Below are 25,145 nucleotides of genomic sequence, written 5' to 3' on the forward strand. Positions count from 1 at the left end.
AGACTTTTCTTGATGGTCTTTTATTTAGCGGTTTTATTTTATTATAGATTTTTTTTATGCTGTTTTGGAGACATTTCTTTTCATGCAAGCTCTAAAATCAACAATTTTTATGGGATATTTATTCAAATATTTTACTATCAATCATTTTTCATATAAAAATATATAATTTGTTTAAATAGTGACCTTTTCCAACAACATACAGGGATACATTTTTGTCTTGGCAGTGAAGAAAAGAGCACATGTTGAATGACTGACCTGAGACAAGACACTTGGCAATAAGTAGTCGCATCACAGTTCAACCACTGAAATCCTCTGAGAACATGAATTTCCACGTTTTTTCTGTCAAAACAATGAAATTAACATTAAATTTGCCAATTGACACCATTTAGAATAATCTGAATGAGAGTGGACACGGCTTGGTGCCGTCACTAATCAATCAACCTGTAATCCATATTGCACATAAACAAAAAGAAAGAGCCAGAGAGATGAAGAGAAGACATTCATTGAGCAACTGTAAATGCTAAAACTGTTAATCCCCTGCTTTGTTTACAAAGGGATAGTTTATATGAGAGATTAGTTTTCTATGTTTCATAGTGTACGTTAATGTCCTGCAGTGACTTAAGGCCCGATGATGTCATCTATTATGACTACAGTAAGTAGTGTCTGCTCTCTCTCAGGTGATGTAAACAGGCCTCGCTCTGCACTGTTGCCAGACATCTGGTGTGTGTCAGATCCTTGAATGTGGTATATTTTAATGGGTCAGAGGTGTGTGTGCACACAAACACGTGTGCACGCGCGTATGTGTTGTTGCCTGCGCGGTGTGAACCTGTGTGTAAACGCCACAGTGCAGACGAGCTGCGGAGCGCTGAGACGGAGACGCCAAGAAAACGACATCTCCACCGGAGACCTCGGCACGGGAAGCGAAGCAGATAATTAATGATTGCAGCATTCCTCCCATTTCAACACTTTTCATAGTCATCCTTTAACAAATTCCCCCTCCGGTGTTGTCCTTTTAATTCCTGTTAACTCGAGCCGAGGCTTCCCCTCCCGGGATCTCTCGGTCATTCACATCGAGACCGCAAATATTTACAGTGCGGACTCAGTTGAAGGCCTCATGCTCGCAACAATCACAAGGAAACAAACCCTCTACACAGAGAGACGTGTAATATTATTATATATATATACATATATGATATGTAGAGGGTCGAATCGAAGCTCAAGAGGCTTTTAATACACTAAATATTGAAAATATTGAGCAATTCTTCCAATATCAACTCACTATTGACCGGACCTCATGATCTTCATCAGTATTTTGAGTTTTCTCAGTCAGTTGTCATAGAGATTTCTCCTATTGTCACCGTACGAGACAACTGAACTATATATTTTCTATATTTTATATACATTTTAACTATATATCAAAAGGATTTGTGATTTAATTCATCGGACGTGTGGATCTTCAGTTGGTTGCCGAACAGCATCTAATTAAAACGGCTACAATCGGTGTTCTCCTGGTTTTAATCACTGGATCCATTTGAGGAGACCTCTGCAGACAGTCCGGCTCAAAGCCTCCTGCACATTGACCACTGGAGGAATCCTGACTGGGAGAAGCTGACAAGAAGGTGGTGAAGACTACAACTCCCATGACCCCACGCCACTTCACCACACCACCTAAGAACACTGAGAAAGATGAAAGACAGGAAGCTAGACACACACAAGTCTGAAAATATTGTATCTTCAATCTTATTTTATATTCAGTCATATCTCTCTCTCTCTCTAACTCTCTCTTTAACTCTCTCTCTCTCTCTCTTGCTCTCTCCCTCTCTCTCTGACACATTAACACAGTCCAGACCTCCCGTCACTCTCTCAGGCTGATAAGCCACAATATCTGACAGAAGGAAAACATGTTGCCCTCCTGCATACCCCTCTACTACCCCCCCCCCCTCCCCTCCCCCACACACACACACACTTCTCTCACCCCATCCATCCACTTCCCCATTCCTCTGCTGATTCTCCGTGATGCAGATATCGTGAGCGCTCCAGATTAGGAATTTGAAAGCAGACAACAGCGTCCTGTTTGGCCTGTCGGAGTAAACCGACGCGGGGTCATCCTCCGTTTCTATCGGCTGGAATTCCTGTCGTGTTTTGCGCAAGAGGCTGTCTCACTTGGCCGTCGACGGATTCATAAACAAGACTCCTGTGCACTGCAGGGATTTGGATCGCGTTTCCAACGGAGCCCTTCAGCCAATGATAATAACGATCCACCGACGGGCCTGAGGTGCGGTCGTATTATTCTCAGACGTGTCAAAGACGGTTAGATGTGAGAAAGCAAAGTCCCGAACGAAGAAAAACTCTCCGAACTTTCAGTCTAGACGACAAAACCACCTGAAGCCACACGCCCGGCTCTCGAAGTGCAGGGCCGCTCTGTCTGCCACTCAATGCCCTGGCATTGCTGACGCAGACGGAGCGCCCATAATTCACCCAACACCTCCTCTCAGCCAAGCCCACTGAGGTTAAAGCAACAGAATATTAAGAGAGATGCTGGAGTTTGTTGGGTTTACTTGTGCGTTTCTCGGTTACGTACCGCCCTCACCGCAAATCTAATTGCTTTCGGAGCCACGACGACTTCAAAAAGAGCCTCGTAAGTTATTAGCGAATAAAACCTTCAATAAATGTAGTGTTCGCAAACATACAAGAGGGTATTTCGCACCACTTAACAAAACCAAAACTGCGATGAACGAGGATGACGGTGCCCGAGCCCGCCGACTCACGCCGAGGACGACGGCTCATCGGCATTCGAGGGTCCGCCGCTGAATATCCGAGTCGTCTCCCGCGAGACATCATGCTGCACGTGGGCGAGAGACAGACGGAGGAAGCAGCCCTCGGTTGCGGTCGCAGCGCCTCGCTGCGTCCTTCCTTTCCTCGGGGCCGGCGGAGCCGACTCTGCAGTCTGCTCCCTGCTATTAATTAAACCGTTAAAGCAGATTAATAAGCAGAGCGGAGGCCCCGGTCTCGACAACATCTGATGGGAATTAGGGAGGTGTGCTTTTTGGCACCGTGACCCTGATGCCCTTCTTTTTTCCCCTCTCGCTTTGAGAATCCTCCTTCCTCTCGGCCGCTCTCGTTTCTGACCGCGACTTTTAAACTCCGATCTGAATTATTCAATCTCGTCCGTCACTTAAATGGGCTTCTCCCCTCCTTCCTTTTCCCGTTGTCTAATTGTGGAGTGAAAACATGTGGAAAGGAAGACCTAGAGGGCAAATACAACCGGCGTCGTGGCCCGTCGTGTCCGATTACGAGAGTCGACTGCGAGCCACATTTCTCTCTCGGCATCGATGGTGATCTTAGTCCCTCGCTCCCTCACACCTCACACGTTATGAGGGCTGAGCGGCCTGAGGTTTAACACGGCAGCTCCTTAAACACACACAACACACACACACACACCAGTGCATCTGCTCGTCGACTTAAGCGATTACATATTCAGTCAAATCTGTCTCGACCCGTAACCTCACAGCTTCATGATGGAGAGCACCTGCATCGCGTTGTAACGCCACACTGCGTCAACTAAAACATTTAAAAGACCACAGAATGGGCATTTAGAAGATTTACTCATGTATTTATTACACAGACTGTGGGCAAATGTTTTAATTCGACTGTCTGCACCGTCGGATTGATTTCCATTCCAGCAAAACACAATTAATGCATTAAAAAAAAGGGAATCTCCATTCGCCAGTGGGACTTTTCAAAAGAATTAAGAGCTAAATTTGAGGTTGTTTCCCTCATAAAGAGGAGCCACTGTCTCACCACTTCCACTCAGCAAAGACATTTCCATCTGGGGATCATTAAAGACGAATCTCTTCTCATTATCTCATTTAGAAAGATTATTTATGACCGTAGGAGTCATCCCAACCCCCGGACAACAAGAAATGGAGACAAATGGAACGTGTATTACATAATGAAGTTCATTAAATCGTGTTCAAATATGTTGAGACTGAAGGAGATTAGGAAAAGTTTTCAAGGAAGGTAATAAAGAGAAGGTTCATGTTTGTGTTTTAGAGAAAGCAAAGCTCTCCTACATCCCATAATTTCACTCTCCATTGACCTTTGTTTATGGCTTTCTTCACAAACAAGTGTCTATCATTATAAACATTTTATACGACTATAATTTCATCTTGAATGTACAGTTCATGGATCTTTATAATCCTGTACGCTATATATAAATATAGAGAGAGACAAACACACATAACCAACTTTCTTTGAAGATCTTATCTTCAATGACGTTTGTGTGCAACCATTAAAAAATAAGAGCAACATTATAAATAGCCAGTAGTAAGGAACAACGGGGTAAAAGCCAGCGCACTCTGGCAACGGATGAAACAGATTTCTTATTGTTCCTCAAATGGATACGTATGAAGAAGTGGGAGGGAAAAGCAAAACGAGCTTTTAATTTTAAAATGACTCTTCGGTGCATGTAGAGAAGAAAGAAATGGATGTTGCAGAAAGGAGTGCAACGACACACACACACACACTCAGTCCTCCACCTCTATTGCACATTACATTACTGCTTCTTTAACTCTCGCCCACAGTGAGCTCCTCTGGATTTTGGAGGCGCTGACAGGTAAAGGAGACGAGGTCAAGAGGAAGAGAAACTATAAGGAACTCCAAATGTCCATTTCTGAGGGACACGCATGTTGTTTTGGTGCTGGACAAACAAGGTCAGTCAAAAAAAAAAAAAAGAGGAGAAAAGTCACAGCCTTTAAGATAAGATAAGATAATCCTGTATTAGTACCACAGTGGGGACATTTCAGGATCACAGCAGCGCTTTATGGGCTGGTTGCTTATTAAAGCTCAGTTCTAGCTTTGCAACTTTTTACAAGAGACTGAGTTGTGACTTTTGCTGTTGATGGAGAGGCCGGGGGGGTAGAAACTCACTTTATTACTTCTAGACAAAGAGTTGAATCTGATTTATCTCCTAAAGGTTCCACCTGACAAGTCTTGTACGCAAACTTGTATCAGTGCTTTTAGCCCAAAAAAGTAAATATGATATGAGCGATTTACAGATCCAATCCTAGCAAACAAATAAAAAGATGCATGGACAACAAAAGGAGCCTCTGGGGTCGTGGCTGCAGAGAGGAAACACGGTGGTGACGCCGCTGACGCCGGAGCCGTCCGTCATACCTGTACACTCGTGCTGCAGGCCCTTGCCGTAGTATCCCTTCTCGCAGATGCAGTCGTACTGCCCGGTGTGCGTGCCGCACTTGCAGCTGGCCATCACGTCGCAGCAGTCGCGGCCCGCTTCGCACAGCGAGGAGCAGCGCGCCAGAGCTTCCTGGATGTAGCCGCCCGTGGGGAGGTCTGAGGGTGGGGAGCACGCAGAGAAGCGCAGGTTGCAGTAGGATCAGGACGTACAGTATGTCTTTGAGACCGGCTACAGGCGGAGTTAAACACGGGCTTTCCACAGACGTGCGACTTCAGAGAACCGTCGCCACAGAAATGCATTAAAAGGAATATTCAGTGCCTGCAAGCCACAAGTGTACAACTGACTAAAAGCAAACACCATATCCTTTTTCACTGTATAAATCAGAGCTAAGACATTTTACGAAATAATTTCATCGGGGCAGTAGCTAGCAGTTGGGACTGAGGCCGTAACCGGCTTTCATTCTGGGCAACAACGAAACTTACATTTCATTTCTGGAAGTTAACCTGCTCCTTTTTTTATTTTCCTCTCATTGAGAGAGCAGGAAGGCGGAGGAGAGCGCCAGAGAAGAACAGGAGCGACAACTCTGATGCACGCTACCGTTCAAAAGTTTGGAGTCACTTAGAAATGTCCTTATTTTTCAAGAAAAGCACAGTTTTTTTTCAATAAAGATAACATTACATTAATGAGAAATACACTCTCTACATTATTAATGTGGTAAATGACTATTCTCTGGTTTTTAGTGAAGTCTCTACATCAGTTTATAGAGGCCCGTCTCCAGTGTTCTAATGGTACATTGTGTTATCGCCTTAGAAGACTAACGGAGGGGTAGTAAACCCTTGAAAACCATTTTTATGTGAGCACAGCTGAAAACAGTTATGCTGGTGAGAGAAGCTATAAAACTGACCTTCCTTTGAGCGAGAAGTTTGAAGAACAAAATTAATATTTCAAATAAAAATCATTACTTCTAACCTTGTCAATGGCGTGACTATATTTTATATTCATTTGATAAATAAAACTGAGTTTTCATGGAAACCACAAAATTGTCTGGGTGACCCCAAACTTTTCTACGACACCTACTGTGTGGGTTTTCATTTATATTTATATATGGAAGTGCATCTGTAGGATTTATGGCTCTCTACACAGAGAGCTGCACTCAGCTGTGATATTTACGGTGATATTTTAAGTTTAAAAGCCATGACCGAATCCCTCTTTTCACTAAAGTGTGGGAAGTCCCCCTGAAGTGTGGGAAAAGGGCCTCATTCTTTCCAAGATGTATGGAAGTGAAGCCTAATGGCTGTTGGCAGTACATAAAAAGAAGAAACCATATGAAATGTGCATTGGCAGATTCCATATGAAACAGTACACAGATTTTTAGGGTCAAATTCTTCACCTTAGAAATATTGCAGAAGGTCAAATGGAGATGATGGGAGCGCTGAGGTTTCCAAGACAAAGAGAAGCTGAACTTTAGCTTCAATTTACCAAAACACAAGGTTTAATGTAACTCAGGAGCGGAAAGTGTGTGCAGAGTCCTTCCAGTAGTGAGATCAGAGGTTTCTTTGAATTGAGGGAACACCTCAGGCAGCCTTTGAAAGATCTAAACAAAAAGAAGCTTGTAGCACCAAATCATTTCAAAGTGATGCTCGTCTTCATACCTTCGTGCAGCGCATGGCGAGCCAGGGCCTCAAACTCGGCGAAGTTGTGCACCAGGTAGCAGTGCTGGTCCTTGGGGTGCGAGGCCATGTCGTGCAGCTCCCTGATGTTGCCCTGCCAGATGCCCAGGGTGAAGATCTCAACGCTGCGTTCCCTCAGAGACGCCGCCACCGGCCGAGGGTCGCCGCCGTTGGAGTAGCCGTCGGTGATCAGGAAAATGGCCCTGGAGGCGTTGGCGCGGGAGTGACGCAGTATTTGCTGTCGGAAAAGAAAACATCGTCTCATTAAGGGATGGATTTATAAATCGAATGTGAATTATTATGAATTTAAATGTATTTATATGGAAGATGTATGTGGATGTATATCTGTATATTAATATATTAAAAAGTATAAACAAATTATATATATATATATATATTATTTTTAAATTTTCTTTGTTATTTATCTTTATTTTATATTAATTTTCTGATTTATTTGATAAGGATAGAAATATATAAGCATTTTTTGCTTCTACCTATACATTTTCAGTCTTTCTGTTTTGTATATTATATAGAATAATATTGTATTGTATTTGATTGACTGAATAAAAATACACATCACATCATCATCAATCAAAAATCCCCAAAATGGTTGGTCAGAGTCTAACATTGCAAATGTATCATCTCCTAGTTAGAGCAGTCGTGCTGTTATTGTTTTGCAAAGGTTCAGATACACACATCCGATTGCACTACAGCTCCAGCTTTAGTGACACGGCTGAACTGAATAACGAAGAACGTCACGCACAACCACTAAAAGCAGCCCTCAATTCTCGGGTTCCTCAAAAGCCTTCATCAGAGAGGCAGGTTGACGAGGGCCCGACGGGGAGGCGGGACCGAAAAGAAGGAGAAAGCTCTACAATTGTAGTTATTTCCCCTGCAGACGACGCAGCTGCCTGCCAGTGGTCTGCAACCGCCGGAGAACACTGGGGCTGCCGCGTCCGCCCCAGACACCGGCTGCAGCTCCCAAACTAACTTTAGCCACCGTTTACAATCCACCACATGCAATTAGAAAAGAACATTCAAAGTCAAAAACATATCTTTATTTTCTCGAGAGTCGAAAGAAAGGAAACCGTCGGCTTGCTTTGCTGCGGAGGCCCGAGCTGACAATGCCTAGGTCTGTTGTTTTAAATGAGGTTAAGGGGTTATGTGGATTTTTAAAAAACGGTGAACAATGGATGAAGAGAAAAAAGAAGTTGGAGCACCGAGGTGGAGAGAGATTTAAAGAAATTGAAGGAGCTGAAGAAGCCAAGATCAAGTCAGGAGGACAGATGTGTGCTTACTTACTGAGAGCTAAAAAAAAAAAGGTCTCGAGTCTAGAGAATGAGAGTGAAACAAAGGATGTGTGTTCGGGGGGAAGAGGAGGATCTTTCTGTATTTTGGGTCCAAACGGAACGTAATAACTAGACACAAGACTGTAGGATACGAGAGGTGAAGCGAGAGGAGACACGCAAAGGGTGTGACCGCGCGGGGCGACAGAGCAGGAGAGAACGCTCCGGTCTTTATCGTCTAATTGGCTGAACTTCAAGCGGCTCTGGCAGGAGCGGCGTAATTACAGAGCCCGTGAAGCGAGGGAGTAAAAAGGAGGATGGAGAGAGAATAGAGGAGAGGGAGAGCTCGGTTTCTCTGATCCTCAAAAAACGCCGGGCTGCCTGGTTCCCAGAGCCCCCCCCCCCCCATCAGCCTGCAGCACTGAGCCGGGAGGAGCCCTCCCCAGGGTTCTTACACATTTTGATCGATGGATTTCCAGGACTCTTCCAGGACTTTAAACCAAATTTCCATGACCAAACTGAAATCTCGGTTTAAACATGAACAATTTAGAACATTTTGCGTTTTGAGAGCGTACGCCGGCTTATATTTTGAGCGTCTTTCTTAAAAAAATTATTAATTATTTCAAACTTCACGTAAATGAACATGGGATTATAACACATTTCCATGACTTTTCCAAAACTTTTATGATTTACGTTTTTTCCATGACTTTTCCCGGTTTTCCACGACCGTACGAACCCCGCCTCCCTGGTCCTCCAGGCCTCCCTGTCAGGTGCGAGCGCATCGACACGTGCGCCTATGTGTTCGTACTCGAGGTCTTCAGAATCACAGTGACATGCCGCGCTCCCTCCTCTGTGCGCTAATATACGTTTCCATGTTCTCGGGATGTTTTATGGTCTTTTATTAGGCGTCTGCTCAAAGTGCCTGAGGGCCACGGCGGTTCCTGCCTCAGCCAGGAGCCGGTGGCTGGCGTCAACGGCTGCGGGGATGCCGCCGAGCGGAGCGTACGCATGCACGCCCACTAATAATACCCTCCAAATGCGCCTCTGCATACTTTAGGTCGGAGCATTAACATGAAGGCCACCACAGGAGCCAGAGTGTGGGAAGGGGGGGGGGGGCGCAGTGTAACTCTATTGTTCATAATGATGCGAACATGGCATTTAACAAATTAAAACAAGCACGCAGGCGGCTAAAAGGCGACGACAGGAACGCCGGCAGAATGCACGCAAGAAGAGAAGAAAAGCTGCTCCCCCGCTTCCTGATTGGTTGGAGAATCATTATAAACTTTTTCTGAATTACACCTGTTTTCTGCTCATGAAAACACATCCAGTCTGGTCAGTGCAGCAGGAAATAGAATGAAAACAAGTCATTCTGTAATAACAGACGCGTCTGAAGCCAGCAAGCTGTACAAATAATGGCGAGGCGACTCACTTATTATCTCGCGTGCATTCTCAAAATTACAATCTTTCCTTAAACCAACAAAAAAAGTGACATAAAACAATGAGTGAGAGCATTTTGATTGCAGTTTGAGGATATGTCATCGCTAAAATAAACTGTTGTTGTTATTATTCCCGGAAAACAACTTGGAAGACGTTGAAATAATCAGGATGGGTCAAATTCAGTGACCAGAAATGCATGAAGTGTCACTTTTACTCATTGAATCTATTCCCCTCACTGTGTGCATGCGTCGGAGAACACCTCCCACAGCTGTGTGTCAGCTCGAGGCCTCGCTGGGCTGCGCATTTCTTCATTTACGCACTTGGCAGGCGCTTCAATGCCGGCGCGGGTCCAGAGGAGAGATAATGAGCCGGCGGCAACGGGGCGGTTTAAGTGCGTCCCGGTGGGAGCCGGTGATATCTGTCAAGGCAGCGGTGATAGTGCAGGGACCAGCGGGCCTGGAGGGATTAGTGGTAAGAGCAGCGACTCTATCTCCGGTCCAAAACGCCTCGAACTTTGGCAAGAAGCGAGAGAGCGAAAGAGAGAGAGAGAGAGATAGACTTTCTATGTGAAGCTGGTGACTCTCCAAAGATTGACTCTCAAACTATAAACACTCCGTTTTTGTCAGATAAAAATCAGCCACACACACGATACCCTCCTCGTACTAATTTTGCCAATCCAGCGATGAACCACCGATTGAAATAAAGCACGAATACAACCGGTTCCTCCTCCATCTCCAAACAGATGCTCGTATTGGAGTTGATTGGAACTTCAAAAGGCAGGCCCGTCGTCGCATTTGGCAGAAGAGACTGGGAAACCTTTCCCCACCTTGAGGGGCCACCGATGGTGCCAAGGTGGCCCAGCTGTTAATCAGAGGCTTATATATGCATGGCAGCTCTGCTGAATGCTGAATGAGGACCCAGCACCCTGCTGGCCTCCCATCAGCTCCTCCTGGGGCTTTGACCAGAGCCCGAACCCACCGGGCCTCCAAGTGAAACGAGGTCAGGATTAGTTTCTGTCTCTGTTTGAGACAGTGGGTTCCCCGTTGAAGCATTTACTCACAAGTCCACATTCGGATCAGTCAAATAGAAACTTTGTGTGTCGTTGACCATAAGTAAGTAATTTATTTCCATAGGTACATACATAACGTGTACATAGTGACAGGCATTGACCAAAAAAAAAATGTACGAATGGAGGACCGTCCAAAGACCGAGGTCTGTAGGCTCCGCTGAGATGAGTTGTCGGCCCCGCCACGAACCCTTTAGCCCCGCCCCTCCCAACTACTACAGGCACACAAACAGTACACACACACATGGCTCAAAACATAAAATTTCGTACAAGCAACAACAAAACCCCAGAACAGGAAAAAGAAAACAAAAAGAAAACAAAGAGAAGAAACATAGTAAAAATAATAAAAGGCAAATGTGAAGTACTGATAACTTAGAAAAAATAATTTCACGAACATCAAGGTATGTATATAACATTATATTTAAATATCTTTCCTCTAGTGTACTGTGCCGCCAGGCTGTATATCAATAATAATAACATTTAAAGTGAAGTGAGATGGCATTTAAGGCGAGAACCAAATACCATCTCAACACACAGGAAGAGCTGTGCACTTTTTTTTTTGCATCTAAGATAAAAGTAAACCGTAAACAGTTTAACACGATGCAATTCAACAGCACAGACAGTCAACGGCTCCATTAAAATGGAATATCTTAGGTAGCCGGATTGTATTTGATCGTGCAGGTGTTGCAGTGACTGGGTCCTGGGCTCGGGAACCAATCAGGTGCCGTGTGTGAACAACCTATTTACAACACCAGGAAGTCAAACTGAACCTAAACTGGCTGAACTGATCTGGAATCAGATAAAAGCTCCAACAGCTAGCTGTGCTTTTCTTTCTCTTGAATGAGACATGACGAATGTCGGCTATTCACGAAGCTCCCATACTGAATGTGTAACATGGTGCATTGTGCTTTGGGATTTGTGTGTAATTTTACTTTTCTTCTTCTTCGACTGACGCTAAATGAAAAACACACTTGAAAGACAAGGCTGCCTATTATTCTCTTGCAAGGTTTTTCCTTTCCTCGAGATCCACCTTCCAAAAACAAAACAAAAAACTTGATTTGCAGGCATTCCAAAGCGGATTAAAATTATATATTTTTTTAACGCAATCCGACTGCATCCGTTCGGGAAAGCCGTCTCCCCGTCGGTCGGAGAGGAGGGTGGTTGTTTTGACAGGCTATATGCTCTTGGCTTGGGTGGTAAAAACAACAACAACAACTCGGCGGGGGCTCAAAAGAACAACACGCACAAAACGAAACGCACAATGGAAGACACTCGACTCGACTCCGGAGTTATTGAGCAACGTCTCCGGGACTTTGGATATTTGAGAGGATCAAAAACTAAACTAGGTCACTTAAAAAAAAAAAAATCAATGTGGTTCCCGTTTGAATCGTTGATACGCGACGATCCCACAAACATCTTGTTTTTGTTTCTCCTCTACCGCACGCCTCACGGCAAAATAAAAAAAACATTTATCAAGCAAGACGCTTCAGATTGAACAATATCTTGACTTTTTTTTTTTTTTTAAACGCTTCAACTTTAAAGCCCACGTAAAAGCATTTCACTTGAACGTTATGCATTTCTGAACATTAAGTCTAATCCACATTGCCCCGCTCTCGTGTTGCTTGGTGAATAGCCACGAGGCTGACAGTGAGGAGATTGGTTTCCACGCGGGCCACCCAGGATGCTCCGGGCCATGCAGGTGGCTCCGCACGAGTCAGCATATGTTCTTCAAATGGTGCCGGCCGACATCAACCAATTCCCAAAGTAAAGTTATCAGAAGGATTTCCAACCTCTCGGCTTGTCAGTTTCTGTGACCTGACAGTGTGGTATGTAAATCAACCTGTAGATACTCGATACGCGCCTCGGATACAGCCGACAGTCCGTCACATAAATGTCAGGTTATCTTCTTTCTTTCTCCCTCTCTGACTAAGTAGTATCGTTACCTGCTAAAACAAGCTTCAAAGCTCTCCCGCATTTCGAGATTGGCTGCCAGAAATCGTCGCCCTCGGAGGTCATGCTGAAAAAAATGTTTGTGTTAAAAAAGGTTAATGATTGCAAGATGTTGTTTGTTTTTTAAAGCAGTCTGCACACTGAAGCCATGATGACTTTAACCTGGCGGAATAAAGGTACGGAATTGTTCCCCGTGGGCGATTACGTAGAAACAATACGGTTTGCTTTGGGATATGCATGATTTACTGCTAATGGACATCAAGGAACAAACCCACTAATCTTGTATTTTAACGATGCCGTCGGTAATTACTTCACTCCCGGTGCAGTAAAGACAGCTGAACACACTCTGCTGCGTATTTGCCGAATAAATAAGGGGACAGCTACACAACCGAGGCCCCCATCGGGACGTGGCTCTGTCGAAGTAATAAACCAGACGGCGATCTCCATTATCAACCCTGCAGACTGAGCTGGAAACGACCACTGATGTGAGCATTTATACCAGAAGCACGCACTACGATATATCAATACAACAATATATGGTCTTATATGTATCTGTAGACACACAAAGGCAACACAATATCGTAGAGAGAGGATAATTCACCACTCCTTGTCCTTAAAGTGGAGGTTCTTCAAACCACAGAAGATGTTTTTGGATCATTGTTGGCAACATTTTAGGGATGGAAAACTATTCCTGAAACATGCTCCCAATTTGGCAACCGCCAGCTGACTTACGGCTACCTAACGATTTAACAGTCTTCCCTGACGCAGGGTTCTTACACATTTTGACGAATGGATTTCCGTGACTTTAAACCAAATTTCCACGACCAACGGAAATCTCGGTATAAACATGAACAATTTAGAAAATGTTGTGCGTTTTTGAGCGTCTTCCTTTAAAAAACATATCAATCATTTCAAACTCGGCGTAAATGAACATGTGAATATAACAAAATGTCCATGACTTTTCCAAAACTTTTATGATTTGAGTTTTTTTCCATGACTTTTCCAGGCCTGGAAATGACCATTTTAAAATTCCATGACTTTTCCAGGTTTTCCATGACGAACCCTGCTGACGTCTGCCTGGATTTCGAAGCGGGTCCAAACTGAGCCCGGTTTGACCCGAGAGGTGCAACGTGCCGGAGAAGAGCGAGTTGGGCGAGTGCAGGCCGGACGGCTTCTGTCACGACGCTGTTCGTCAACGCGGACGAGAAGAGAGAGAGAAGCCGATTCCACGACGCGCCGCCAACGGGGGACGGCCATCTCGGCTGGAAAATGAGAAACCTATTACACCCCTCACCCCCCCCCCCCAGTCCCCCATGTCGTCTAGTGCCGTCCTGGTGGAACGAAGCGGCGAGAGAAACATTTAAAGGCACTGACCGCGCTCCAATCGGACACACGGCATTCTGGGTAATTGGACGGGGCGAGCCGGATTGATTGAGTGGGAGGAAGAATAACAAGAGGAGTCGCAGTCTGCGTGCCAGTTGGACGAGAGCGGGGTCGGGCCGACTTGGCGATCTGCCTCACGTCGTCCACCTCGGGGTTCTCGTATCGCATTTCACTTTCAATGTTCGCGGTTCGGTGTTTTGACATTTTTCAATGTTTAAACAACATGTTTTGTTTCTCTCAGCGTATACAGTGTCAGCGTGGTATATCTCCGTTTGACGGAGGTCTCGACCTCATCCGTTGCATGTTGACATGTCGAATGTTCTCCAACTGGATGTAAAGTCGAGTGCATGGAGTGGTTACTGGCTAATATATGCGTTTGTGCTCCCGTGATATTTTTAATCAGATGAATAACAGCGTGCTTAATATGTTACACATGTATTAGGTTCAATAAATCATAAATTAATATAGCAGATTCCTTCAGCTCCAGCTTTTTGGACATGTTTTTTTTGTATTCGCATATATTATTTCATTCGTATACATCACCAATTCAATGATTGAGTTATTCTGTGATTTAGTCAGCAGCAGCGCGTAGGTGGTGAGCGTGATATTACGTTGTTAGAGGAGAAATTCTGCCTCTCTCCTGACAGATTGATCTCGTTCTGATTAGTCAGCGTCAACGAAGCGAAACCAGATTGGTGACATTGACGAATGAATTAGCGAACGCCGCTGCCACGAATCTGTATCGTGCCTGCGTTGGAAACGATCCACACATGACGTGCAATCTGTTTTTCAACAGAATTACGCTTCGAGGAGGGGAATAAAGCCCACCGGTTATGTCATATTTGTGACATTCATGAGCTCATCGCCTCCCAAATCAAGCACAGAGCCACCGCAGCAGCATCTCTGAGGCCGGGCTTTGATTTTTGAAATAAACAAAGGAAACAGCGCGGTGTGGAGCGATGATTTTCTTGACTCCGGACTGGCGTGTTGAAAGCGCTCTCACGGAGGGAACGATTTGGGGACCGTCGCCGGCTTAAAGTATCCGTGTAAATGTACCCCACCTCGTCCAGACGTAGCTTAGACCACACTGTGGAGACGAGACGCAGCATTTTCCTTTGTTGCCGTGTCGTTGCATTTCTCCCTCGTGTTCCTCTCTTTCCGTCCTCCCCTGCTTTCTCCTCCAGAGGGGATTACTGGTCTTGGCACCAGCTGTCGGTGGAGATTTCCTCTAATAGAGTGGGCAATTGGAGAGAGTCAGCGTCTGTAGCGTATGTTAATGGGGAGCTTTCAATTGGTGGACTTGGCCCTCGTTGTTCGGCTGGTTGATAAGTTATATTAGACCTCGAGAGGCGGTGCATGCTGGGAGGTCATTTGAAGAGGAGGACACATTTTGGGATCGAGTAGACTCGGTCTGAGTTTCCATGGATTTCAACAAAAGCTATAAATCCGGAGCGACGCGGACCGGACGACATCGTTGCACATGCTTGTTCTCCAAGAAAAACTCAAAAAACCAAAGCAAATATTCTGTTGCTGGGAAACACCTCGATATATTGTTTGGATACCCTGAATTTAAGCAGATTATTTGCGTGTGCTTTTGTGTTCTGCTCGGTTGGTTAGTTAGTATCCGGTCCTGCCGGACGGCTTTCTCGCCAACGCAAAAGCATTTCATAACACAAGCTAATTAAAGTTGAGGCGAGGAGCACATTTTGCCTCTATATTCGGTTAACTGCCTGGAACACGGCTGAAAACAGAACTAATACATCCAGAAACTGAAATATTGCCCAATTAGACCTGGAGAATGTGAATAAATCACATGAAGCGCACAAACAAAGACAACAGGTCGGCACACGTGGACCAAATGCCTACTTAGAGTCATTTAGACTAACAGAGACAAACACACTCACCAAGAGAACCACTCAAATATAACCCTTTCAGACGCTAACCTCCACAGTGGTTCACGAATAGACCTCCGTGCCTCAGCACATAAAAACATGTTATTTAGTTTGCCACCACGGGCTCTTTGAAATACTTTTGGTTTCTTCAGGTGCCGATGTAAGATGTTTTTGGTCAATCCTAATCTGAAGGTGCCAAAGTAAATCCTCGTGCTTAAAGATTGTGTGATTTATGTTCCTAAATCACAAAGCTAGTGGACTAAATCCTGCTGAAGAGTAGTGATGGATTTGTACCGTGGCCACAAGATGAAAACTTTAAGTGCACTCATCAAAAGCAGTTGGTTTCTTTATTGAAAATGCGTGTTTCCTTTTCAGTATCAGAGGCCAACTGATACATCGGCGTGGCAGATGTCTGAAACCCTTTTGAGTGGATGATGTCACGATGGGGCGAAAATATAAAAAAATATATATGATAAGATAAGAGCAGATAATCCTTGATTAGTTCCACAGGTAGTGGGACTAATAAAGAAAAAATAAATAAATAATAAATAATAATAATAATAAATAAACATAAAATAAATAATAATAAATACATATAAAATAAATAATAAATACTATATGCAGGTAGACGTGGGGTACACAGGGATGATGAATGGTGATTTTAATATAAAAATATAAAAAACAAAACTTACTTAAAATATAGTACCTGAAAACCCAACAGGCAAAACAACACGACACAGTACTAAATAATAACAAGGGAGAAGAGACAGAGGGACACGGGGTTTAAATACACTGCGGAGGAGATTGGACACAGGTGGATTCAATCAGGGGCGGGGCAGACACTAACAATGGCGGGGAAACAAACAAAAGGCAGGAAGTGAAGTGAACACGGCACGCAAGAGGCAACCCATGGGAAACTAACTAAACCTAGACCAAGTTTGTGACAGATGAATACTGCAGCGCAGAAACACCAGCGAAGGTGTCGTCAGATCGTGTTATCTCTCAAATATGAACCCGCCTCAGAAATCCAGCATCAGTCGAGCTCTATTCAAAACACACAAAACAACGTAATGCAAAAAAAGACAACCTACTAACAGTGAGATCAAGAAAACTCCTGTTTCGTCATGATATTCATTGTCAATATGGCGTTAAAACACAGGCCACTAAAGCAGCTGACGCCCCCCTGACCTTTGACCCTGCCAACAGAGTATTATTCTTCAATGCCTCCTCAGCGCCACACCTTTATGAATCACACATTTCCCTTTACCTCTCCATCTCAACACCCTACCACCTCAAACTGCATGTATCACTTTCTCACACACACACACACAACACACACACGCTTCGTTAGGCTGGTGTCAGCAGCACCTATCAATCGCTGAGCAGTATTTTAAGTAAGCAAGAATCTGTGTGTATAGGTGTGTGTGTGAATGCACACTGAGCGGAAAGAGTGTTAGGAGCACGATGTGTGTAGGAATGTGTGTGTGTGTGTATGTGTTAGATCAAACAGTGAAGCTAAATCTAAATTTGCATCAACTGCAAATGAGATGCATTTCTATATAAATTGCCACGTCGGTAGAATTTGCTCCTGAATGTTACGTTACATTTTGAGAGAGAGAGAGAGAGAGAGAGAGAGAGAGAGAGAGAGAGAGAGAGAGAGAGAGAGAGAGAGAGAGAGAGAGAGTCTGTGTGTGATTCATGTTTGCCCAACAGGAACCGAAGTGGTGAACTCCGCCCCCATACGCTCGCAGCAGCTCCCGGAGACTCCCCACTTTGTAGATCAGATTTTTATGGCAGGATTTACACTCCTCCTCTCTGCAGTCATTAAAATAAAAAACCTCGTCTCGGGGGAACAATTAACGAGACGGCTAACGCGCAGAAAATGACACAGTGGCGGATGTGGAGGTTCGACGCAGAAAGGTCGGAAATGACATTTCTTCCCGTTGAGGGGATTTACTGACATCTGTAATTTACAGAGCCGGGAAGTGAACGTTCTCTAAAAAGAGAGTGAAAAAAAGAAAGGTACGGGGGATAAATGTGACTTAAGTGCCGCGAGTTATTTCTTCTGGGCCTGGGTTGAAAGACGAGGTAGTGTTCGCCGGTTATGTCCCCTCTGATGCTCGGTGTACCGGGGGAGCGTTAAAGAACAAGGATGCAAAATACCGCTCGGTATTACAGCAACCAACAAAGTCAAGAGTGTGATTCTGAGGGTCGGGGTGTGCAGAGAGCGAAAGGATCCGGGTGTTTCCCATCCTCGAGCTGACCAATTAACTGTGTCTCTGGTTTAGATGCACGTGCAAAGAAGAGGCCGGCGGCACACTCATGATTATAAGAGTCGTTTGTCCTTTTGCATGCCAATCCCCTTTAAATATAGCTCAGGGTTCTTACACATGTTGACCAGTGGATTTCCAAGACTTTTCCAGGACTTTTCCATGACTTTAAACCAAATTTCCAAGACCAAACTGAAATCTCGGTATAAACATGAACAATGTGGAACATTTTGCGTATTGAGAGCGTACGCCGGTTTATATTTTGAGCGTCTTTCTTTAAAAAACATATTAATTATTTCAAACTCGGCGTAAATGAACATGTGATTATAACACATTTCCATGACTTTTCCAAAACTTTTATGATTTACGTTTTTTCCATGACTTTTCCAGGCCTGGAAATGACCATTTTAAAATTCCATGACTTTTCCAGGTTTTCCATGACCGTACAAACCCTGATAGTTGTTTACCCATTTTTAATTAAGCAATTTATTAAACGTTCTCAAACTATTTAACCCTCCTGTTACCTTTAGGGTCAATTTGACCCCATTCAATGTTTAACGTTGGTGTTCTTTGGGGTCAATTTGACCCCAGGCTGTTTTTCACTGTGTCAAACATATAAGAAATATCAACTTTTTTATATATTTAAAGGGCTATTTAGGGAGTCAACAAACAAACATAAAGTACCTCACACTTAAACTTGGGAAACAATATTAATAATTTTCTGGAGATTTTAATTGCTGGGGTCAAATTGACCCCGAGGGTAAAATATGTTAATAAATGTTAAGTTAAGGGGAATTAAGCAAAAAGCCTAAAAGAAATGTTCGTGCTCAATCTTTTGTATCTTAGTTTCGAAGTGATGTGTAGTTTCACAGACACACACTGACACACACCGTTGTTTCCACTGGCCTCAATCACCTCATTTTTATTCTCCAATTCTTTCTCGGACCGGAGTAGCTGGTTTTGGCCGCAGCGAAGCCGAGTTATTTGACCGCAACAGCTTCAGCCCCGGGGCCAAGTGGGACGCTCTCCATGAGGTCCGAACCAGTGCACACCGACCGTGTACGCCGACGAGCGCCGAGAAAGAAGGAAGAAGAAAAAAAACACGCCGGAGAGTTTTCTCGAGGCAGGAAAATTAGGCGCTGGGGAGATGTGAAGACAAAACTGCGAATAGAAAGAAGTGAAAGAGAGCGATGGAGAGAGGGAGACGGGGAAAAGCAGACAGTGATTCAAACAGCAGACGGCGACTCCCGTCTTTCAGAAGCCAAATAGTTCAAATCAGCAGTCGTTTACAACCTCTCACCAAAGTCTGCAATAGCTGAGCAAAAAAAACCGGTTGGACAGACATTAAAACCTTTAAGCTGGATGTTGTAGAAACACACAGACGACACGCACCTTCCAACGCAGTCCGATTCAGATCCTCTCCATACATTTAAGATCCAGTCAAATCCACCAATGGCTCGGCTCCCAGCTCCTCCACGGTCTACCCAGCATGCATCAGTGTGTTCTTATTCATGAGTAGTAGGCTAGGTGCACGTTATTGTTACCTTCGCATTGAAAATGCCGGAAGGTTATGTTTTGATCGCCGTGTATTTATTTATTTGTATGCGTGTTATTCGCAAAACTCAAAAAGTATTGAACCGAATCGCATGAAATTTGGTGGGATGATTGTTTATTATCCGGGGACCAGTTGATTAGATTTTGGGATCGATCGGGTCAAAGGTCAAGGTCAAAGGTCATGAACAGGTCAAAATGTTCTTGAATCGCATGAAATTTGGTGGGATGATTGGTTATTATCCGGGGACCATTTGATTAGATTTTGGGATCAATCGGGTCAAAGGTCAAGGTCAAGGTCATGGAAAGGTCAAACTCTTTTTTTACCATAGCACGATACATTTTTGTCCAATTGGCAACTAATGCCAAGATGTTCATAATTCAATGCCCAATCTTGTGATATGCGAAGGTATGCGCTCTACCGAGTGCCCATTCTAGTTACCCTCGCATTGAAAATGCCGGAAGGTTATGTTTTGATCGCCGTGTATTTATTTATTTATTTATTTATATGCGTGTTATTCGCAAATCTCAAAAAGAATTGAACCGAATCGCATGAAATTTGGTGGGATGATTGTTTATTATCCGGGGACCAATTGATTAGATTTTGGGATCGATCGGGTCAAAGGTCATGAACAGGTCAAAATCTTTCGCAGAACTCAAAAAGTATTGAACCGAATCGCATGAAATTTGGTGGGATGATTGTTTATTATCCGGGGACCAGTTGATTAGATTTTGGGATCGATCGGGTCAAAGGTCATGAACAGGTCAAAATCTTCGCAGAACTACAAAAGTATTGAACCGAATCGCATGAAATTTGGTGGGATGATTGTTTATTATCCGGGGACCAGTTGATTAGATTTTGGGATCGATCGGGTCAAAGGTCAAAGGTCATGAACAGGTCAAAATCTTTCGCAGAACTCAAAAAGTATTGAACCGAATCGCATGAAATTTGGTGGGATGATTGTTTATTATCCGGGGACCAGTTGATTAGATTTTGGGATCGATCGGGTCAAAGGTCATGAACAGGTCAAAATCTTTCGCAGAACTCAAAAAGTATTGAACCAAATCGCATGAAATTTGGTGGGATGATTGTTTATTATCCGGGGACCAGTTGATTAGATTTTGGGATCGATCGGGTCAAAAGTCATGAACAGGTCAAAATCTTTCGCAGAACTCAAAAAGTATTGAACCGAATCGCATGAAATTTGGTGGGATGATTGTTTATTATCCGGGGACCAGTTGACTAGATTTTGGGATCGATCGAGTCAAAGGTCAAGGTCAAAGGTCATGAACAGGTCAAAATGTTCTTGAATCGCATGAAATTTGGTGGGATGATTGGTTATTATCCGGGGACCATTTGATTAGATTTTGGGATCAATCGGGTCAAAGGTCAAGGTCATGGAAAGGTCAAACTCTTTTTTTACCATAGCACGATACATTTTAGTCCAATTGGCATGCAACTAATGCCAAAATGTTCATAATTCAATGCCCAATCTTGTGATATGCGAAGGTATGCGCTCTACCGAGTGCCGTTCTAGTTTCCAGCTTGTTTTCTGAATGTTTAACGGATCACCAGGATTCGTCTCGGCAATGAGACGGATGACGAAACTGAACTTGAGTTTTCCCAAATTTGAGTTGGATTCTCAGCGCCTCCCGGACGGGTAAGATAGCAACAAAAAAACGACTCGAAAGACGGATAGGAACGATGAAGACGGCAGCTGAAGGACGGGGCCTGCTCCTACCGCGGTGCTATTTTACAGATCGTGTCAAAGCTTTTGCTCGACCGAATGACCCGTCCGCGGATAAGATAACCCGCGTTTTCGAGACGCGTCGAATATCTTCCATATTTAAGATGTTCGTCTCGCGTCTGGAAAGATCGACTTCAAAAGAGATCTTGGAAAGCGTCCGCTCCTCTGACAGGCTGCACGTATCGGGCTTCTTTTTTTTACTGCGCTATACATGCATCGGGAGCTGCAGTTGCTCCAGTCGCCGGGGACACGCCGACCCCGGCTGACCTTTCGGGCGTATCTCGCCGCTGCCTAGCCGTCTGTCGACACGTCCCGACAGATATGTGGCAGTCGGGAGATTTCAAAGGGCCCCGAGTCATCAATACACGGTGGCAGACTGGAGAGCAGAAGCAGGCTGCCACCGTGTATTGATGCTGGCTTATATATTGAGCGTCTTTCTTTAAAAAAACATATTAATTATTTCAAACTCGGCGTAAATGAACATGTGATAACAAATTTTCATGACTTTTCCAAAACTTTTATGATTTAAGTTTTTTCCATGACTTTTCCAGGCCTGGAAATGACCATTTCACAATTCCATGACTTTTCCAGGTTTTCCATGACCGTACGAACCCTGAGAAGTATCGGTCGAAACGCATCCGTCGACCGCGTTTTTGGATACTCCAAAATTAATGACACGCCCTGACGAAAAGCGGGAATATTCACGAGGCCTTCGTGCTTTGCATTTTGATTGAAATCAGACTTTCAGGTTTGACTTGTTGTTTTTTCGTCCGCGGTCCGTTGCACCGGGCCAGCGTGCTCGTTACGTCGTGTTTGTGTGAGATAATGGTGAACGAGGAGGCCTTCGGGGTGCTTCTAGAGGTCGGAAAGTAGGCCTCCGTTTCTGGAAAATATTTGGTGTCCATTTCAGAGAGGAGGGCAGGGGTGAGCAGCGTGTGACGAGAGACGGAAAAGGAGTGCACGGGCCGCCGTTAAGCTATAAAAGGCATTTTAAAGTCCTGGCTAGTTAGTTCTCCTGGATATCTTTGAACTAACAAATGGCTTACAGAGCAACTTAATCCTATATTTGGAGTTTTTGTCTGCGGGGCCAGCAGTGTAAAGTGGGGTTTTATAGCTAGATATATGCATTTTACTATCATAAAAGACAAAGAAAACCGGCACATATTCTTATTTGAATAGCTTGAGAAATGATTTAATCCAAATATTTTGGCATGAGAGAAAAATGCACTAAAGTGCCTCAGAGAAGCATTCTTGAGGTCAACGGACAAAGTTTTGAAAGAAGAGAATGGAGAATATTCTGTCAGAATGAATTAGTGTGAAGAGGCCCATAATAAGAGAGTCAAGTATTTCTTCCTTCTAAACCCAAGACACACACACACACACACAGTATACAGGACTGTCTCAGAAAATTAGAATATTGTGATAAAGTTCTTTATTTTCTGTAATGCAATTAAAAATTTATTAAATATTAAAAGAATAAAAGGCTTGCAATATTTCAGTTGATTTGTAATGAATCCAGAATGCATGACATTTTTGTTTTTTTAATTGCATTACAGAAAATAAAGAACTTTATCACAATATTCTAATTTTCTGAGACAGTCCTGTATGCTCTCCATGACTATGACAGTGTAAACTACATGCCAGGTAACCCCGGAAAGGAGTGCTCTTTTTACATTATTTAAAAAGTTTGATCATTTTGACAAAAGACATTTCTCCGATTACAAAATGATTTCACCCCCTGAAGGTAAAAGTGTGCGATGTTATTAAGTCAAGAGTTATATTAGGATATCTGCTTTCCACTAAATTACATTTGAAATATATCATCGTTATTTTTAAACCGACTGTGGTGTAGCACCAAAACCAACACCCTTTGTAATGAAGTCGGATCCGTTATAGAATCGGTCATTATAGAACTAAATGTTTAAGAAAAGGTTTGAGAGGAAACAGAAATACTCAAATGTTGGTTTTGTGAGCCAGAAACTGGAAGAGAAGAAACAATTAGAGCACCGTGATTCAAATCTGGTGCAGGATTTCCTTAAAATGAGGCGCGGGATCAATTTGAAGGTGATGATTATTGAGGCGAAATGTAAAGTTGTACTTTAAAACCACATTTTACTGGTTTGATACATCATTTCACAGATAAGTGAGGCGCTGTGAGCGGAAATGTGTTGTCTGGTGTCTGCGGACGTTCCCGTCTGGCCTCTCCGTCTTATCGGGTCCTTCCTGGCTGGCAGGTGAGGCAGCCTCCATCTTTCAGGAGGAAGAGGAGGAGGAGGCAGAGAGGGAAGAAGCAGACGGACTGAGGGGGAGGAAATGATTGCGGGTGAGATGGCGGGAAGTGGCAGTTACACAGACAGGAAACAGATACTTTTCTTATCGTCTTATCGCGGCCGAGTCCAGCCTTGGGGGACCGGATCAAAGAGATGCACCTTGCTTTCATTTTGTTGCAGCGGGCACTTGTTGGCATCGGCTCCGTCACGAGAACTGCAGCAGTGTGTTCGACACTTGTATTTCAGAGAAGGTTTAAAAGGGGGAATAACTTCACTCTGTGGAAAAGTAGCTCTCCGTGTTATCTCTCCAAAGTGTCCCTTCCTTATCTTATAAGTGAGAACTCACTGGCTTCTTTAAAATGTCCCCCGTGACTCAGCCAAGGGAATAAAGAAAACGCTCCAGTGAGCAAATGTATTTTCTAGAAAATTTAAAAAGGCGGCTGAAAATCAGCCGGCGGAGACAAAAAGATTCCAGCGTTCAGGTGATGGATGGTGTTCATCACCCCGCCTTAATTTGATGCGCTCTCCGTCTCGTGATCGGTTGTGTGCGTGTGTGTGTGTGTGTGTGCGGCACTTCAGACAATATACACGATCTTTACAGAACGTCTCCACAGGCCAAATATAAGCAATTTACACGTGCCTCATTTAATCCGACAGACAATGTTTTGAGAGGCCCTCCCGCATATTTTGTCTGTAGTGCGTCAAAAACTGACGACAGCAACGATTCTCCTGCCCGACACGCCGGCGGGGAGGTCCGGGGCTCCGGAGGAGAGCGTGATTGAAGGGCGTGGAAGTGGGAGGAATGGAAGAGTCCAGGAGAACTGCGTGAAGTGGGATCGACGAGCATCAACTTGGGACTAAACTCTGTATGCTTGACAAATATCGGCTCCGGTTCAAGTTTTTCCGACTGGAAAAAAACAAAAAACATGGCGGCCACTTGAGGAGCTGAAATATCTGCTTAAAAATATCCAGTAAAATGTGTTTGTGAATAATATGAGGTGACGACTGGAGCTCGTCGTTGCCGTCGACTTTATCTACGAAGACGATGTAAATGAAAAGGCGGCGTCTAAACATCGCCGCACTCTTTTCAGATTGAAGTCATTCTCGTGGATGTTTGCAGGAATAAAAACGTGCATGAAAAGAGTCGAGAGATTTAGGGTCTGATCTGTGACTCTAGAGCTCTGTGTTGAGGACACAAGCACAGGGTCTATAAATAGAAGCACATGCATCCTCATGCACATTTACAGTCGTATTACATACCTCTCTGACATGCAGTCGGCCCATAAATTGTGTGTGTGTGTGTGTGTGTGAAATGTACACTCCTGCAGATTTCAGTATCTGAAACCCAATGGCTGGCTGAGCAGAAGGCTCCTGTAACGCCTGTACGTTACTGTAAAGTCTGATTTAAACCAGACTCAGCAAAGC

General features: G+C 44.1%; 1 protein-coding gene across 3 annotated transcripts in view; it reads right to left on the reverse strand.

Moving 5' to 3' along the window:
• svep1 (sushi, von Willebrand factor type A, EGF and pentraxin domain containing 1) overlaps positions 1–25,145 on the reverse strand; it is a 78,540-nt gene that overhangs the window by 48,839 nt on the left and 4,556 nt on the right. For all 3 annotated transcript variants that reach the window (XM_056442201.1, XM_056442200.1, XM_056442202.1), the window contains exons 2-3: positions 6,850–7,105; positions 5,176–5,352 (exon numbers count right to left, since the gene is read on the reverse strand). In XM_056442201.1, coding sequence (XP_056298176.1) covers positions 5,176–5,352; positions 6,850–7,105 — 433 coding nt within the window. The remainder of the gene's footprint in view (positions 1–5,175; positions 5,353–6,849; positions 7,106–25,145) is intronic.

The sequence above is a fragment of the Pseudoliparis swirei genome, chromosome 21, assembly GCF_029220125.1.
Source record: "Pseudoliparis swirei isolate HS2019 ecotype Mariana Trench chromosome 21, NWPU_hadal_v1, whole genome shotgun sequence".
NCBI lineage: Eukaryota > Metazoa > Chordata > Actinopteri > Perciformes > Liparidae > Pseudoliparis > Pseudoliparis swirei.